This window comes from Molossus molossus, unplaced genomic scaffold (assembly GCF_014108415.1).
Source record: "Molossus molossus isolate mMolMol1 unplaced genomic scaffold, mMolMol1.p scaffold_m16_p_5, whole genome shotgun sequence".
Taxonomy (NCBI): Eukaryota; Metazoa; Chordata; class Mammalia; order Chiroptera; family Molossidae; genus Molossus; species Molossus molossus.
This window is the reverse complement of record NW_023425388.1, coordinates 116,834,101-116,851,757: the sequence shown is the minus strand read 5'-3', so window position 1 is coordinate 116,851,757 and position 17,657 is coordinate 116,834,101. Positions and strand designations below refer to the sequence as shown.

The 17,657-nt window shown below is 47.9% G+C and overlaps 1 protein-coding gene across 1 annotated transcript in view; it reads left to right on the top strand.

Moving 5' to 3' along the window:
• Positions 1 to 640: 640 nt before the first annotated feature.
• Positions 641 to 17,657, top strand: part of IGSF10 (immunoglobulin superfamily member 10) — a 32,317-nt gene continuing 15,300 nt past the window's right edge. Inside the window, exons 1-3 of the mRNA XM_036243882.1 lie at positions 641 to 834; positions 1,900 to 2,029; positions 10,677 to 11,067. Coding sequence (XP_036099775.1) covers positions 641 to 834; positions 1,900 to 2,029; positions 10,677 to 11,067 — 715 coding nt within the window. The remainder of the gene's footprint in view (positions 835 to 1,899; positions 2,030 to 10,676; positions 11,068 to 17,657) is intronic.

The following is a 17,657-nucleotide window of genomic DNA, read 5'->3' as shown; positions in this document are numbered from 1 at the left end:
ATTAATAATACAAGAATAAACTTTTTCACGTTCTCACAACTGTGAACCTACTCTCCCCCCACCCTGGATTACACACTGAATGGTACAAAGTGTTGCAAAATTCAGTTGGGCACACACACATATACACAATATAGAGAAAAGTCTGGAAGGTATATAGCAAAATGTTCATGATTAGATTTGGGTGGCGGGAATATAAATCATTTCAATTTTTTCTCCTTCTTTACAGCTTCCAAATTTTCTGTCATGCCCAGGTATTGGCTTTAGGACAAGTTTTTAAAGTCAGTCTAACAGAACTAATGGATAAACAGGAAACAGCCTTATGTAATTCAGTTGTTACAATATCTTTATTATGGCCTTAACTTTCTCTTTTTTAATGAATCGCGAAGCAATAAGGATTGCTGCTTTTTATGAACAAGGGAAACGCTAGGAAGGAATTTTCACGAGGAAATTCACTGGATCCCACGAGGCCAGAGCGCCCTGCGGCTTTGGACAGAGTGCGTTTCCCCATAAACGTTAGGAACAGAACTGGCCACTTGGGACCCTCCGGGCAGGTCTCCGCGAGCACGGCCGTTCCTGTGTGCGGTCGTGGCGGGCCTGGGCTCCAGCCCTAGTTACAACCCGCGCTGTGGTGTTTTTCAGAATGAAAGTGAACGGCGGTGGAGCGCCCTGCTCGCTGGTGGCCTGCGCCGTGGTCTGCCTGGTGGCCACGCCCGGGGGCAGCGCCTGCCCGCGCCGCTGCGCCTGCTACGTTCCCGCCGAGGTCCACTGCACGTTCCGGTACCTGACCTCCATCCCGGAGCGCATCCCGCCGGACGTGCAGCGCATCAACCTAGGGTGCGTGGGGCCTCGCGCTGCCCGCTGCTCCGGGAGGGCTGGCCCCAGAGGGTACCCACAACTGCAGTCAGGTGTCTCTTCCGAAACGGGCACGTGCGCCTCTTAAGCTTGTTGGGGGCAATGAGAACATTTAACTGCCAGCGCCCGTTAGGAGACGTCTCCTGAAGTCGCTCTGGGGAGGCCGCAAGGTGCATGACTTAGAAAGCTTCGTTCTGGCTACCTTGGTGCTGCAAAGTACTTCAGCTCTTGTTAAGAATTAGATTGACCTCTGGTGTGGCTCAGTGGATTGGGCATCATCCCATGGACGGAGGGGTCCCCAGTTTGATTCTTGGTCAGGGCACATGCCCAGATTGTGGGTCAGATTCCCAGTAGGGGGCATGTAGGAGGTGGCCGATTGATGTTCTCTCTCATTGATGTTTCTATCTCGCTCCCTCTCCCTTCCTCTGTCTCTAAAAATCAACAAAAAAGAATTAAGAAAAAAAAAAAGAACCATAATTTAGCAAAGGGACTTAGGAGCAATCACTGGTAATAACAGCCGCCGTCACCTTGTACGTACTATGTCCTGGCATTGAGCTAAGCACTCGTCATGTGTCTCCTCTTTTAACCCGTTTGGAGGAGGTTCTATGATTTGAATTTTACAGATGAGACAACAAAGGCTCAGAAACATTACAGATCTTAATCAGGGTCACTGCTAGTGCTACCGAGTGCCTGGGTTCATAATCATGGCCGAACCACCCAGGTTTCTCAACCAGTGCTTTGCAATGATGACTTCCACCAGGTGATGAAATTGTGTCCTGGGCTCAGAGGTGGGCGGAGTCACTGCATTCCAGCAAAGCTGCAGCACACACCTAGAGGTCTTTGAATAAGGTGGTGTAACAGAGACAGCACGGGCTGCTGGGCGTGGCACCTGGTGGGTTTCAGTAACATTCAAGCACTGGGTTCTCTTCTTAGAGCACAGATGAAACGAGAGGCATTGGTGTGTGGGGGGCCCCGCGGCTCTTGCTCTGACCGTTGAACTTGAGTAGGCAGGCTTCGCTTACACCTAGAATGCTGTTGGTATTTCAGGTACAACAGCCTGGTCCGACTGACGGAGACCGACTTCCTTGGCCTGGGCAAGCTGCAGCTGCTGATGCTGCACAGCAACAGCATCCACACAATCCCGGCGAGGACCTTCTCGGACTTGGGGGCCCTGCAGGTGAGCCCGGTGGGCATGGGGCAGGTGATGGCTTCCAGAGACAGCCTGTTCTTACAGCAGCGAACATCAACATCCTGTGGGTTAGAAGTAGACAGCAAGGGAGAACGTCACATGCAGCTAGCTGTAACAAAGAAAGATCTCTGATCCTTTGAGATGACAGGGAGGGACCTGAAAAGCATTACGCTAAGTGAAATAAGCCAGTCCGAGAAAGACAAACACCACATGATCTCACTCATTTGTGGAATATAATGAACAGAATACACTGATGAACAAAACAAAACAGACCCAGAGACATAGAAGTAGGGTACAGACTGACAAACCTCAGAAGAGGGGGTGCGGGGGAGGGGAGAGATAAACCACAGAACTTACATGTATGTGTATATAATTATGAACATAGACAATAATTGTGAGGTTATTGGGAGGAGGGTGTCAATGGGGAAAAAAGGAAAACCATCTGTAACAAAAATAAACCAATTGATTAAAAAAAAAAAAAAAGAAGAGGGCTTGTCGAAGGATACAAAAATGGCGGCGGAGTGAATGGAAGCTACACAGACGATCTCCCAGGACCAGATGGGAATTACAACTAAAATAAAGACAAATCGTTGGAAAAATCCAACAGAAAAGCAGCAGGACAAGACCATAAAACCAGGGACACTGGTAGGATCTGCGGAGACATGAGAGGGTGGCGGGCTGGGAGCCCAGGGACAGCAGCAGTCTTAGCTGTGAGCAGCGCCCTTGGGGAATAGAGACCAAGCCTGCTTCACAGCACAGAGAACCCGGACAGAGCACTGGATTGGCTACAGCCACTCACCTGGGACTCCGGCAGAGGGAGGGCAGACTGGGCTGGAACTCTGTGGGGACACCCAGGATTTGGAGGGCACTCAGGGTTTCTGCTGAGTCACTGCCACAAAGGGCAGTGGCCAGCTTGCTCCTTCCCCTAACTGTGGGGAACAGCAGCAGCCCCTCCCTCGGAGATTCAGCCCGTTCCAGGTGAGGCAAATTGCATAACGTCCAGAAATGCAAATTGAGGCTCATGAAAAGCAGTATCTGTCCCGCCTTTTGAAAATCCTCCTACTCAAAACACCAGGCCTACATTCCAAGGCCCTGAGTAACTGAGACTACTAGCCACCAGGAAAAAGCTAGAGGATAACTGAACATTTCCTGGGCTTGCAAATCTACCCAGGAAAGTAAGACTTGACAGTGGTGTTTAACGTGAGCCCACCCAGGCTCCTCCAAACCCAGTAGAGGGAGCCACAAACAGCAGAACACCAACACCCACAGGGAAAATTTGGCAGGCTCCCTAACCCACTGATATAGCCAAAATGGTGAAACAAAGAAACAAGTCCCAAATCAAAGAACAAGAGAACTCTATCAAAGATGAGATTATTGAAATGTAGCTAAGCAAATGATCAGAGGTAGAGTTCAGAGCCATGATCTTGAGGAAGCTCAACAGCATGAGTAAGGACATCAGCACCATGAGTAAAGATATAGAAACATTGAAAACCAACCAAGTGGAAATGAAGAATGACATAGCAGAAATAAAGAACACATTAGAAGGACTAACCAGCAGAGTAGAGGAAGCCGAGGACCAGATCAGTGAATTAGAAGACAGGGTAGAAAAAAAATCAACCAATCAGAAAACCAAAAGGAAAAACAATTAAAGAATGGGAAGACAGTTTAAGGAAACCGTGGGACAACTGGAAACGTAGTAACATTCGCATCATAGGAGTCCCCAAAGAAGAAAATGAGCAAGGGTTAAAGAATATATTTGAAAAAAATAGTGAGAGAAAACTTTCCTAAATTGGTGAAGAAAGAAGGCATTCAAGTTCAAGAAGCACAGAGAGTCCCAATAAGAAGAACCCAAACAGGCCCACACCCAGACACATAATAATTAAAATGCCAAAAAATTAAAGACAAAGAGAGAATCCTAAAGGCAGCAAGAGATAAACAACAGGTTACCTACAAAGGGAACCCCATAAGGCTCTCAGCTGACTTCTCACAAGAAACACTACAGGCCAGAAGGGAGTGGCATGAGGTAATCAAGGTCATGAAAAACAAGGATCTGAATCCAAGACTACCTAGCATTCAAAATAGGTCAAAAAAAGAGCTTCCCAGACAAAAAAAAAAAAAAAAAAAAAAGGCAAAGGGAATATATTAGCACCAAACCAGCACTGCAAGATATGCTAAAAGGACTGCTGTAATTAATAGAAGAAATAGAAAGAAATATATAACCACACTTAACAAAAATGGCAATAAATTAGTACATGTCAATAATCACCTTAAATGTAAATGGACTGAATGCTCTGATAAAAAGACACAGAGTAGCTGACTGGATAAGAAAGCATGACTCACATATATGTTTTTTACAAGAGTCCCATCTTGCAACAAAATACTCACATAGGTTGAAAGTGAAGGAATGGAAAAAAATCTTTCAAGTAAATGGAAGAAAGAAAAAAAAGCTGGGTTAGCAATACTCATATCTGATAAAATAGATTTCAAAACGAAGGCCATCACTAGAGACAACAAGGCCACTATGTAATATTGAAAGGATCTATCCAATAGGAAGATGTAACCTTGGTAAACATATATGCACCCAATATAGGAGCACCAAAATATATTTAAAATCTTCTGGAGGACTTCAAAAAAGAAATCAACAGCAATACAATCATAGCAGGGGACTTCACCATACCGCTGACATCACTGGATAGATCATCTAGACAAAATATTAACAAGGAAACACAGACTCTAAATAAAGTGCTAGATCAAATAGATTTCATAGATATCTACAGAGAATTACACCCCAAAACTACAGAATTCACATTCTTCTCAAGTGCACATGGGACATTCTCAAAGATAGACCACATGTTAGGGCACAAAAACTAAGTCTCTACAAGTTCAAGAAGATTGAAATTATTTCAAGCACCTTCTCAGATCACAATGGTATGAAACTAGAAATCAATTGCAACAAGAACATGCAAAGACATTTGAAAACATGGAGGCTAAATAGCATGTTATTGAACAATGAATGGGTTACCATGCAGATCAAGGAAGAAATTAAAAACTTCCTGGAAACCAATGAAAATGAACACACAACAACACAAATTCTATGGGATGCAGCAAAAGCAGTCCTGAGAGGGAAGTTCATAGCACTACAGGCCGACCTCAAGAAGCAAGAAAAACTTCTAATTGACTATCTAACCCCATAACTTAAAGAACTAGAAAGCAAACAAAAAGAAAACCCCAGAACAAGTAGAAGGAAGGAAATAGTAAAGATCAGAGCAGAAATAAATGACACGGAGACCAAAAAAAAAAAACAATTTAAAGGACCAATAAAACAAAGAATTTGTTCTTTGAAAAGATAAACAAGATTGATGGACCCTTAGCTACACTCACCAAGAAACAAAGAGAGAGAACCCAAATACACAAAATCAGAAATGACAGAGGAGAAACAATAACTGTCACCACAGAAATACAAAGGATTGTTAACAAATATTATGAACAATTATACGGTAACAAATTTGACAATCTAAGCGAAATGGACCAATTTCTAGAAACACATAGTCTCCCAAAACTGAAGAGATAGAAAACTTGAACAGACCAATAACAACAAAGGAAATTGAAGAGGTAATCAAGACTCTCCCAGCAAACAAAACCCCAGGCCTGGATGGCTTCATGGGGGAGTTTTACCGAATATTCAAAGAAGAACTAATACCCATTCTCCTCAAACTATTTCAAAAAATTCAAGAAGGAAGACTTCCAAACTTGTTTTATGAGGCCAGCATAATTCTAATTCCAACACCAGAAAAAGACACTACAAAGAAAGAAAACTACAGGCCAATATCCCTGATGAACATAGATGCCCAACTTCTGAACAAAATACTAGCAAATTGAATCCAGAAATACATCAAAAAAATTATTCACCATGACCAAGTGGGATTAATCCCAGGGATGCAAGGCTGGTACAATATTTGTAAATCAATACATGTGATTCACCACATAAACAAAATGGAAGATAAAAATCATATGATCATATCAATAGAGGCTGAAAAAGCATTCGACAAAATTCAGCACCCATTTCTGATAAAAATGCTCAGCAATGTGGAAATACTGGAATCATATCTCAACATAATAAAGTCCACATATGAAAGACCTACAGGCAACATCATACTCAATGGACAAAAACTAAAAGCATTTCCCTTAAGATCAGAAACAAGACAGGGATGTCCACTTTCGCCACTCTTGTTTAACATAGTACTGGCAGTCTTAGCCACAGCAATCAGACAGGAAGAAAAAATAAAAGGGATCCAAATTGGAAAGAAGGAAGTGAAACTGTCATTATTTGCAGATGGCATGATATTATCCATGAAAAACCCTAAAGACTCCACACAAAATCTACTAGAGCTAATAAATGAATTTGGCAAAGTAGCAGGATACAAAATTAACATCAAGAAATCAATGCCGTTCTTTGACACCAATGATGAACTCATAGAAAGAGAAACTAAAACAACAATCCCATTTACCATTGCCGCAAAAAACTTAGGATACCTAGAAATAAACTTAACCAAAGAAGTAAAGAACCTATTTGCATAAAACTACAGGACATTAAAAAAAGAAATAAAGGAAGATATAAAAAAAATGGAAGCATATACCTTCTTCAGGGATTGGAAGAATTAACAACATTAAAATGTTCATACTACCCAAAGAAATCTATAGATTCAGTGCAATCCCCATCAAAATACCAACGGCATACTTCACAGAACTAGAACAAATACTTCAAAAGTTCATATGGAACCAAAAAAGACCTCGAATAGCCACAGCAATCTTGAAAAAGAAGAATAAAGTTGGAGAGATCACATTACCAGATATCAGGTTATACTACAAAGCCACTGTAGTCAAAACAGCCTGGTACTGGCACAAGAACAGGCATATAGACCAGTGAATCAGAACAGAGAACCCAGAAATGGACCCAAGGCAATATGCTCAATTAATATTTGACAAAGGAGGCAAGAGCATACAATGGAGTAAAGACAGCCTCTTTAATAAATGGTGTTGGAAAAATTGGACAGTTACATGCAAAAAAAATGAAACTAGACCATCAGCTTACACCATACACAAAAATAAACTCAAAATGGATAAAAGACTTAAATGTCACTTGTGAAAACATAAAAATCCAAGAAGAAAATGTAGCCAACATTATTTCAGACATCACATCCAGCAGAATTTTCACTGATACAACACCTAAGGCAACAGAAATAAAGGAGAAAATGAACACATGGGACTATATCAAACTCAAAAGCTTCTGCACAGCAAAAGAAACAACCACCAAAATGGAAAGGCTACCCACGGTATGGAAGAGCAAAGTTGCCAATGATACATCAGATAAGGGGTTAATTTCCAAAATATATAGAGTGCTCATACAGCTCAACAAAAGGAAGACAAAGAACCCAATCATAAAATGGGCAAGGAGCTGAATAGACACCTCTCCAAACAGGACATACTAATGGCCAAGAGACATATGAAGAAATGCTCAACATCACTTAATCATCAGAAAGATGCAAATTAAAACAACAATGAGGTGTCACCTCACACCTGTCAGAATGGCCACCATCAACAAATCATCAAACAACAAGTGTTGGTGAGGGTGTGGAGAAAAGGGGACTCTAGTGCACTGCTGGTGGGAATGCAGACTGGTGCAGCCACTATGGAAAACAATGTGGTGTTACCTCAAAAAATTAAAAATTGAACTTCCATTTGACCCAGTGATCCCGCTTCTAGGAATATACCCTAAGAAGCCTGAAACACCAATCAGAAAGAATATATGTACCCACATGTTTGTAGCAGCACTATTTACAATAGCTAAGATCTGGAAACAGCCCAAATGTCCATCAGTAGACGAATGGATAAAAAAGCAGTGGTACATATACACAATGGAGTACTATGCAGCCGTAAGAAAGAAAGATCTCTTATCCTTTGAGATGACATGGAGAGACTTGGAAAGTATTATCCTAAGTGAAATAAGCCAAGCAGAGAAAGACAAGTACCATATGATCTCACTTATTTGTGGAATATAATGAACATAACAGTCTGAGGAACAAGGTAGTCCTAGAGATGTGGAAGTGGGGTACAGACTGACAATCCCCAGAAGAGGGGGTTGGGGAAGGAGATAAACCACAGAACTTATATGCATGACAAATGAACATGGACATCAAAGCTGGGGACAGGGAGGGGAGGGAGGTGTCAATGGGGGAAAAAAGGAGAAAGATCTGTAACAAAAATAAATAAAATATTTTTTTAATAAAAGGAGGAGAATGTCAAAGAACTGATATCTTTTTAAATGCAACAGTATGTGGAAATTAGAATAATAAAAAAAAAATGCAGAGGCAAGTTTTCTCACGCCTCAGCCTGGTAGGGAAAAAGTAATATCCAGTGATGACTGATCCTTCAAAAAGTAACCCTAAAAGGATAGTTCTAGTCCCTGTTCATCTGGGAGCTGGAGGTGGCGCTCAGTATAATTGCTCTCTCAGAAGCTGGCTTTCTCTACAGCAACAGACATTCTTAGTCTCACGTCATTTACTCACTTGTTGATGTCCTGCCTTGTTCAGAAACTTCATGAAATCATGGAGACTTCCAAGAACGCATCAGATTGTGAGAATTCTCACGCCAGCAGGTGGACCAGTACCGGGCAGAGCAAGTCTAAGGACCGGAGAGAGGCAGGCTATGGATGGACAGTCTGCCCTCGTTAAGGGGGGCTGGAGGCTTTTCAGAAGCTCAAGTCATGATGCCTCTTCATTTTAATAAATGAGAACGAATAAAAGCACACCCACATCTGATTTTAAATCTGTCCCCCAAAGCTTCTGATAACATGCGGTGCAGCAGTTAAGTCAGTAATCTCCTTATAACAGATACAATGCTCGTGGATGCGTAGAGACTTTCAGCATCATACCAGGGCTGTACAAAGCCATAGTCCAGGTGTGTGGTTCCCTTGAATTGGCTCCCTTGGGCTTTATTTAAATTCTCTGTGTGCAGAGGACTAGATGGAATACCTGTCTTTCATGAAATTCTCCACACGTGTACTCTCGACCGAGTCTTGAATAGACATTGAGCACCATTGAGTGTGAGACTGAACTCCCAGGCAGTGTCGGGGCAAAGCTCTTCTGGTTGCAATTTTGTTTCCTTTACTTGTTAGGGAGTTGGCATTCTGCAAAAGCACTCGGCAGAGACGACAGATTGGGGCAAATCAGGAAAAATGATGAGGCACCCTTGTCTTGACTGGCGTTTCTTTGACTTTTCTTTTTTTGGAGAGAAAGCGTGTTTACCTAGTAACTGGAGAAGAAATAGAAGGTTACCCACACACTACTGAACTATTAAAAAATTATTTTAACTTCAAATCCTATTATTCATAATAGCCCCAAAGTGGAAAACACCCCAAATGTGGTAAACTGGAAAACTGCTAAAAGGTGCTACATGTATGCAATGAAATATTAGTCAGCAATAAAAAGGAATGAAGGGCTGATGTGTGCTACACATGGATGGGTCTTGAAAGTATTAGGCCAACCTGGCTGGTGTGGCTCAGTGGCTGAGCGTCGACCCTGCACCAAGAGGTCGCCAGGTCGATTCCCAGTCAGGGCACATGCCCAGGTTGTGGGCTGATCCCCAGTAGGAGCCAGGCAGGAGGCGGCCAATTGATGTTCTCTCTCATTAATGTTTCTATCTCTTTCGCCCTATCCCTCCCTCTCTCTCTAAAAATCAATACAGGGAAAAAAAATTAAAAGAAAATATTAGGCTAATTGAACGAAAGCTAGATGCAAAAGACCACGTGTTGTACAATCCCATTTGCTTTAAGTGTTGACAATTGGCAAATCCACAGACACAAAGTAATCTCATGGTTTTCCAGGGCGAGGGGGTGGGGAATACGCTTCTAACGAGCGTCGGTTTTTACTTTGCGGTGATGAACATGTTCTAAAATTAGACAGCAGAGACGGCTGTGCAACTCTGTGCATATACCACAAGACACTTGTTTAGAATTGTTTAGAAAGGTGAATTTTATGGCATGGGAATCACATATCAACAGAGCCATTGTAAATATAAAATAAACTAAAGTCAATATATTTCTTATGAAAAATTCAGGTTCCATAAATCTCAAATTTACTTGAAATAGCAAGCTCCTTCTTAAAAACTTAGTATGGACATTTTCCATTTTCCGCACTAAATTTTCAAATGTTCAATGCAGAAGTAGCATAGGCTAATGAACCCCAATGTGGGGTCACCGGCCTTGAAGAATTATCAGCCGTCCTGATGGTTTTCCCTGGACCTGGCTCACCTCTTGTCCATTTCACTATATCGTTGGGGACAAAATCCCCAATATCACAATGTGTCATCTGCAAATGCTTCAATATCTATCTCAACGTTGAGGAACCCTTTAAAAATAACTTCGACATTATTACATCTTCTATTAACAACAATTCCTTAGTATCAGCCAATGTCCGGGGGTGTCCCGTGTCCCTGGTAAACTCATATTGAAGTCGCACCGCATTTGTTCGCATCAGAGCTGAAACAGGGTGTCCGGTTCATCTCCGCGTATGTTTTGTTGGCACACGTTTCTCTTCTGAGGTCCTTCCTTCGACAAACTAAATCTTTGCGTTCTTAGGTCTTAAAAATGAGCTACAACAAAGTCCAACGACTTCAGAAGGATACTTTCGCTGGCCTCAAGAGCTTAACTCGGTTGCACATGGACCACAACACTATCGAGTTTATCCACCCTGAGGTCTTCCACGGGCTCACCGCCCTCCGGCTGGTGCAGCTGGAAGGGAATCGGCTCACCAAGCTCCACCCGGATACATTTGTCGCCCTGCGCTACCTCCAGATTTTTAAAATATCCTTCCTTAAGTACCTGTACTTGTCCGATAACTTTCTGAGCACCCTCCCCGAAGAGACGGTCTCCTGCATGCCCGAGCTGGAAAGCCTTTACCTGCACGGGAACCCCTGGACCTGTGACTGCCGTCTGCAGTGGCTGGCGGTCTGGATGCAGGAGAAGCCAGGTACCTGCCGTTTCTTTCTTTGTCCTAATGCGACAGAAGCGACCTGCCTGGAGGTGCTTCGAGGGTAACGGAGGGGCCGCGGGAAGCTGGGTGGGAGAAACACAGTCTACGTGGTAAGTCAGAGATAACAGCCTCTTGATTTTTGCATGAATTAATTGCTCTTGAATTAGTTAATGTTTCAGGGGTCAACTAGCCGATCACCGCTCCTGGGTTCTGGCCAACTGGGGGAACCGTGTGTTACTTACTCCCCCGACACCCTGAGCCGTGAACACCCTTGCCCACGTTTGCCCACGTCATGCGCTGGTGACGGACATGCCCAGGGCACCGTCCCTGCTCTGAGCACACTGCTGGTGGGTTACAGATAAGCCCGCGGCGGACAGCGAGGGTAGAACACATCCTTTGACGGCGAAGTGGGACTCCCCCCGAGGAACGCGGGATCCGCTCAGTCCGCTCGGACTTAACGTGAACCTCTGAACAGGACCCCGGAGGACGCCGGGATCCGAAAGTGACCCAGACAGTCAGGCCCTCCCTTCGCGGAGCTGACACTCGTGTGGGAAACTGGCAAACAGCGACCTGCACTACTGTCGAATCCCGATTAAATAATTATTTAAAATTGAGTCCTTAAGATAATGACTGAAAGGACCCCGTTGGTCCTCAGAGGGGACAGCTGGTTACTCTGGAGATTGATGGGAGCGGATGGCCACACGGGGAGCGATGGGGGCGCAGTCCACTCCTTGGAGAGGTTTGACTTCCGTGAGGGAGGAGGGGCAGCCAGGTGGACAGGTGCGGTCAGTCAGGAGACAGCCTGGAGCACGTTCCAGGGGACAGGAAGCATTGAGAGAAGGGGACAGCACCGCACAGGGTGAGCTGAGCACGTCCCCGGAGGAGATGGGGACCGGAGACGGGACAGGAGACAGGACAGGAGGTCCAGCCGCGGCGGGAGCGCTTCCCTCGGAGGTGGACACTGAAGGGCCAGGTGGGCACGGGCAGGTCTGGTGGAGGAGACAGAGGACATTGGTGCCCGATGGCTTCTCCTCCTTCGTCACGTGTGGGGAGGTGGCAGGAAGGGGTCAAGGTTGGAAGCTTGAGAAAAGTGGAAAAGCTTTAAAGTTACTGCTGTGAAATATATAAATATATACATATCACGTATGTATATGTGTATGTTATGTGTGCATGTATGTAGTCAGTTCATATAAGGCAGCGAGTGGTAAGTCAACCTGTGGGTCGCGACCCCTTTGGGGGAAGAACGACCCTTTCACGGGTCACCTAAGATGTAACAGTAGCAAAATTACAGTTATGAAGTAGCAACGAAAATAATTTTAGGGTTGGGGGTCCCCACAGCACGAGGAGCTGTGTTCAAGGGCCGCGGCATCGGGAGGGTTGAGGACCCTGATACAAGGGGTCACACGTTGGTCAGAAAACGTTGACTGGACAGTGTGAGGATATTCGGCCAACAGACACCGCCCTTGCCTTCCAGGTGTTTAGCATCTTCCAGGTAAATATGCTGAACACACAGAAGGCTGTCAGGCTGGGACCGAAAGACACCAAATGCTTGTTCTGAGCATTTAGTTCTCCAGGAGCTCGGTCAGTAAAAGCAGCTCTGCCCTGGATGAAAGGGAGAGAAATTGGGCATCAAAGGTCCATCAACCGGGAAAGGAGGGACGAGAGAGAAAGGAGAGGGAGGGACCTCACCCAGCTTGGCCTTGGGGTCCATACTGTCTACTGAATCCTCACACTAGCCCTCAATTTCCAGATGAACAGTTAGGAATGTCGGATCACCACTGAACCTCTTATGCCTCTGTTTTCTCACCTATATGGGAATAATGATCATTGAAAAGAATAATTAAAATAACACACTGGCTCTGGCCGGTTTGGCTGTTAGAGCGTCGGCCTGCGGTCCAGAGAGACCCGGGTTCGGTTCCCGCTAAGGGCATGTACCTCGGTTGCAGTTTGTCCCCGGGCCTGGTGGGGTCGTGCAGGTGGCAGCCACTCGATGTGTCCCTTTCACATCAGTGTTTCTCTCTCTCTTTCTCTTCCTCTCTCTCCCTCCCACTCTATCTGAATAAAAAATGGAAAAATGTCCTCGGCTGAGGATAAAAATATAAATGAAAAAGACTTCACAGCGAAGGATTTTGAGCAGTTTCCCGCTGGGTGGTTCCCAGGGACCCCTGATCTGGGAGCGGACAGGTGGGCCGCAGGGGCAGAAGCAGGAGCCCAGCGAGGAGGTGGTTCCCTTCTGGGGAGTGACAGGTGGGAACACGGGGAGACCCGCCTGGATGTGGCTTCACCGACGTCTGAAAGGCAGTCGGCGTTGGGGGGTTCTCAGGACTTTCCGACGCCATGGAGAGACGAGGCGAGCAGGAGTGAGGAGGGACAGTGGGTGGTCGTGGGCCGTTGGCTGGATTACAGGGAGGACGCGAGGAAGCACAGGAGCCGCGTCTGAGAACCGCAGCAGCGGACAGAGGGAAGAGAACAGGCGCCCGCAGGGGGACAGCTGTACCCCAGAGAGCAAACCAGTGTGTTCAGTCCCTACAAGGGGTCCGCCAGGTGCCACTGTGCTGACTGCAGGCTCTGGTCACCCAGGCTGGTGTCTATTTTGTCAGCCGCTGCCGATCCATCAGGTAGAACATCCCACTGTAAGAACCGGTTCTGCTAGTACCAGAGTCCGGGAGCTGCCCCTGGGCCCAGCCCGGCCCTCACCAAGCTCTGGAAGCAGAGTTGCCTGGAACCCAGTCAGGTCCAGTCCGCACGTGTCCACTAAGTCTGCTTCGGTGGCACCGCAGTAGGGGCGTCACTGGGTCAGAGAACCGGGTCACAGCACTAGAATCCTCTCCATCGGGCCCTTTACGGAAAAGGTCTGCTGACCCTGGCCTGGAGCCGCATGCCAGGTCCCCCAGGGCGCTTCTGCCTACCTTTAGCCTCAAGTCCTTCCTGTCCACTCCGGGCCACCCTCCCACCCAGACACACCTGCTTCCCGCCAGGAGCACGTGCTTCCTTCGCTGCCCGTGGGCTCCAGGGTCCAGCTCTGCTCAGCACTCGCTCCTTCCGGGAGCCCAGCTGCTCCTGCGCACCCCTCCCCCCCAGAATAACCCTTTCTCCACTTCCCATGTGCCCACACTTCTGTTCTTGCACGGACAACGTTTTATCATACTTATCAGTATTTACCTGTCTGTTGCCTTTCCTAAGTCTAACTGATCTATCCTAAGCCCCCAGAAGCTGCCTAGGGCATAGTACGTGCTCAGTAATTCTTGTTAAACTAAGCTTTTGTCCATTTTTTTTTTTTTCTATTTTTTGTACAGATAGAGTGGGAGGGAGAGAGAGGAAGAGAGAGAGAGAGAAACATCGATGTGAAAGGGACACATCGAGTGGCTGCCACCCGCACGACCAACCAGGGCCGGGGACAAACTTCAACTGAGGTACGCGCCCTTAGCGGGAACCGAACCCGGGTCTCTCCGGACCGCAGGCCGACGCTCTAACCGCTGAGCCAAACTGGCCAGGGCAAGCTTTTGTCCATTAAATAGCTCTTTTGCCCTGGCCGGTTTGGCTCAGCGGTTAGAGCGTCGGCCTGCGGTCCGGAGAGACCCGGGTCCGGTTCCCGCTAAGGGCGCGTACCTCAGTTGGTTTGTCCCCAGCCCTGGTAGGTTGTGTGGGTGGCAGCCACTCGATGTGTCCCTTTCACATCGATGTTTCTCTCTCTCTCTGTTCCTCTCTCTCCCTCCCACTCTACCTGAACAAAAAATCGAAAAATGTCCTCGGGTGAGGATAAAAAAAATAAATAAATAGCTCTTTTGATGGTGATTACGAGTGTCCACCTCCATCAGCGGTCTTAATATGCCCCCAAACTGTTATGTACATATCTACTATATACAGATAAATATATATATATATAAAAGAATAATTAGCCAAACCCATCAGGGCTAACATCTCCCAGCTGTGTCTAAGTGAGCACATGTTTTCCTTCTGACCAGGATACAAACAAAGCTCATGAATCAGCCATGGCAAGTTCTGCTTTAGAATTTTTTTTTTTTAAGCCTCAGCTGAGGATATTTTTCTATTGATTTTTAGATAGAGTGAGAGGGAGGGAGAGAGAGGGAGAGAAACATCGATGTGAGAGAGACACATCAATTGGTTGCCTCCTGCATGACCCCAACTGGGGCCGGGGGTCGAACTGGCACCCGAGGCATGCACCCTCGACTGGGAATCAAACCCGAGGTTCTCCGGTCCACGCCGACACTCTGACTGCTGAACCACACCAGCCGGGGCTGCTTTGGAATTTTTCTCATCTGTTCCAAGAGATCTGACAGTTGCCTCGGTTGCCTTGCTTGGCGTATGGTGGGCAGTTCTTTCGCACACGGCTGGGCGGTCAGATGCGACAGTTTCATGCGCTTGTGTTCTTCCCTGTGTAGGCTCCAAGCAGCGCCCGGGGCTGCTTTTCTATGACAGACGGATTTGAGGCCATTTCTCCGATAAATATTTGTTTTACAGCTATTAAATTTATGTCCTGCTGTTCGCTCTTTTTCCGTGCCTTTCTGCATACATAACAGCTGCTTGTTTGAATGCCAAAGTATAGTGTAATCATAATAAAAACATTTTCAGTGGCCAGCTTAATATATGTAGTCCCAGCAGCGCAGGCCGCTGAGTTGGGGAGAATGCACTGTAAGTGGATATGACTGTACTGCGTGTGGGCAGGGAGGGGAGCCCTGTCCACACTGCCAGCTGCCGCTGGGGAACCCCTGTCCTAGGACAGATCTCAGCTGATCACAATCGTGGTCTAGAGGTAGGCCTCCCTGCCTCCCTGCCATTTCCCGAGCGCCCCTGGCCAGGCCTGGGGCATACAGGTGAACAGCATGAAGACAGGCAGCCAGACCAGTCACACTGTGGTGGGGGTGAGGGGCAGGGTCGGAGAAGGGGGAGGCGCCTGTATGTCCAGCAGGGAGCCCATCAGGACGAAGTGCCCTCTGGCTGGGCCTGGAGGATGTGAGTAGTTGGGCAGCCACGGAAAGAGGGGTGTCAGCACATGTGGGGGGGTAGGTAGAAGCAGTGGCTCATGGTAGAGCCTGATAGGGCGCAATGGAGCCTGATGGGGTAGGTTGGAGCCTGGTGGGTGGGACAGAGCCTGGTGGGGTAGGTTGGAGCCTGGTGGGCGGGTGGAGCCGGTGGGTGGGGCTGAGCCTGATGGGGTGGGTGGAGCCTGGTGGGTGGGGCGGAACCTGTGGGTAGGGTGGAGCCTGGCGGGTGGGGGCGGAGCCTCATGGGGTAGGTTGGAGCCTGGTGGGGTAGGTTGGAGCCTGGTGGGTGGGGCAGAGCCTGGTGGGGTGGGTGGAGCCTGGTGGGTGGGCGGAACCTGTGGGTAGGGTGGAGCCTGGTGGGTGGGTGGAGCTGGTGGGCAGGGCAGAGTCTGATGGGGTGGGTGGAGCCTGGTGGGTGGGCGGAACCTGTGGGTAGGGTGGAGCCTGGTGGGTGGGTGGAGCTGGTGGGCAGGGCAGAGTCTGATGGGGTGGGTGGAGCCTGGTGGGTGGGCGGAACCTGTGGGTAGGGTAGAGCCTGGTGGGTGGGGCGGAGCCTGTGGGGGCGGGGCAGAGCCTGGTGGGTGGGGCAGAGGTGGGGAATGGAAAGCATCTCCGTGTGAGGAGCCTAGAGTGACGGGGGGAATGGAAGTGACTTGATGGGATTTGCCGCTGAGGCACAATTCCCGACGGCCAGGGCCTGCGGGCCGTGGTCCCGGTGCAGTAACAAGCGCACCGAGATGGGAGCCTGACTTTGGGGCAGGGTTTACTCAAGCCGGCAGTCAGGCGCTCTGCCCTGCAGGGTCTGAGCACAGGCCGGCGGGCAGTCAGGGTCCCAGCCGGGGCGGGGGGGGGGGGGGGGAGAAGAGCCCCTGCGTGTGCTCACAGGTTTCCAGGTCACCAGCTGCCTGAGCTGCGTGGGTTGGGGTCTCAGATTTGCCCAAGGAAGCTGAGCAGCCGCATCTACGCGGCATGACTGTCACCCTAAAGTACCCGAGGAAGGGGTTTGAGCCCGAGGTCAGAGGGGCTTCCTTCAGCCTCCGAGAGGACTGGCACACCTGTGCAAGGTGGTGTGGCCAGCCCAGCCGCTCCGCAGAATGAGATCCTCCAAGAAGCATGGCGCTCTGCTCAGTGCTGTGTCCCGAGCAGGATATGGGAGCAACTGCGTGAGATGGGCACCCGGGCTGCACTTTGTGTGAGAAAACCCTGCACTTCTTACCAAGCACCGGCGAGCAGCCCTCTTACGTGGGCGCACCAGAGCGGCCGTGTGATGAATGGCCGCCAGGTGACACGGAGAACCTGAAAGAGGGGCGTGTGTGATTTGGAAAGGGTTAGGTTGTTCCTAGTGCTGTGAGACCTCTGAAGGGCTGCCCTGCAGCTCAGGTCCCGTGTTCTCCTTCATCCAACCTGCTCCTCCTCCGATGAGTCTGCAGTCCGGTGACCACGGCCATGCTGTGTCTTCCTCCAGCTTCTGCTCCGTCACCCTCCACGTTCGAGCAAACCCTCAGGCCCCGCTGATTGTTCCTCCAGCTTCCCTGTCTTCTGAGTCCACCTGTTTCTCCCCATTCTTTTTTTTTTTTTTTT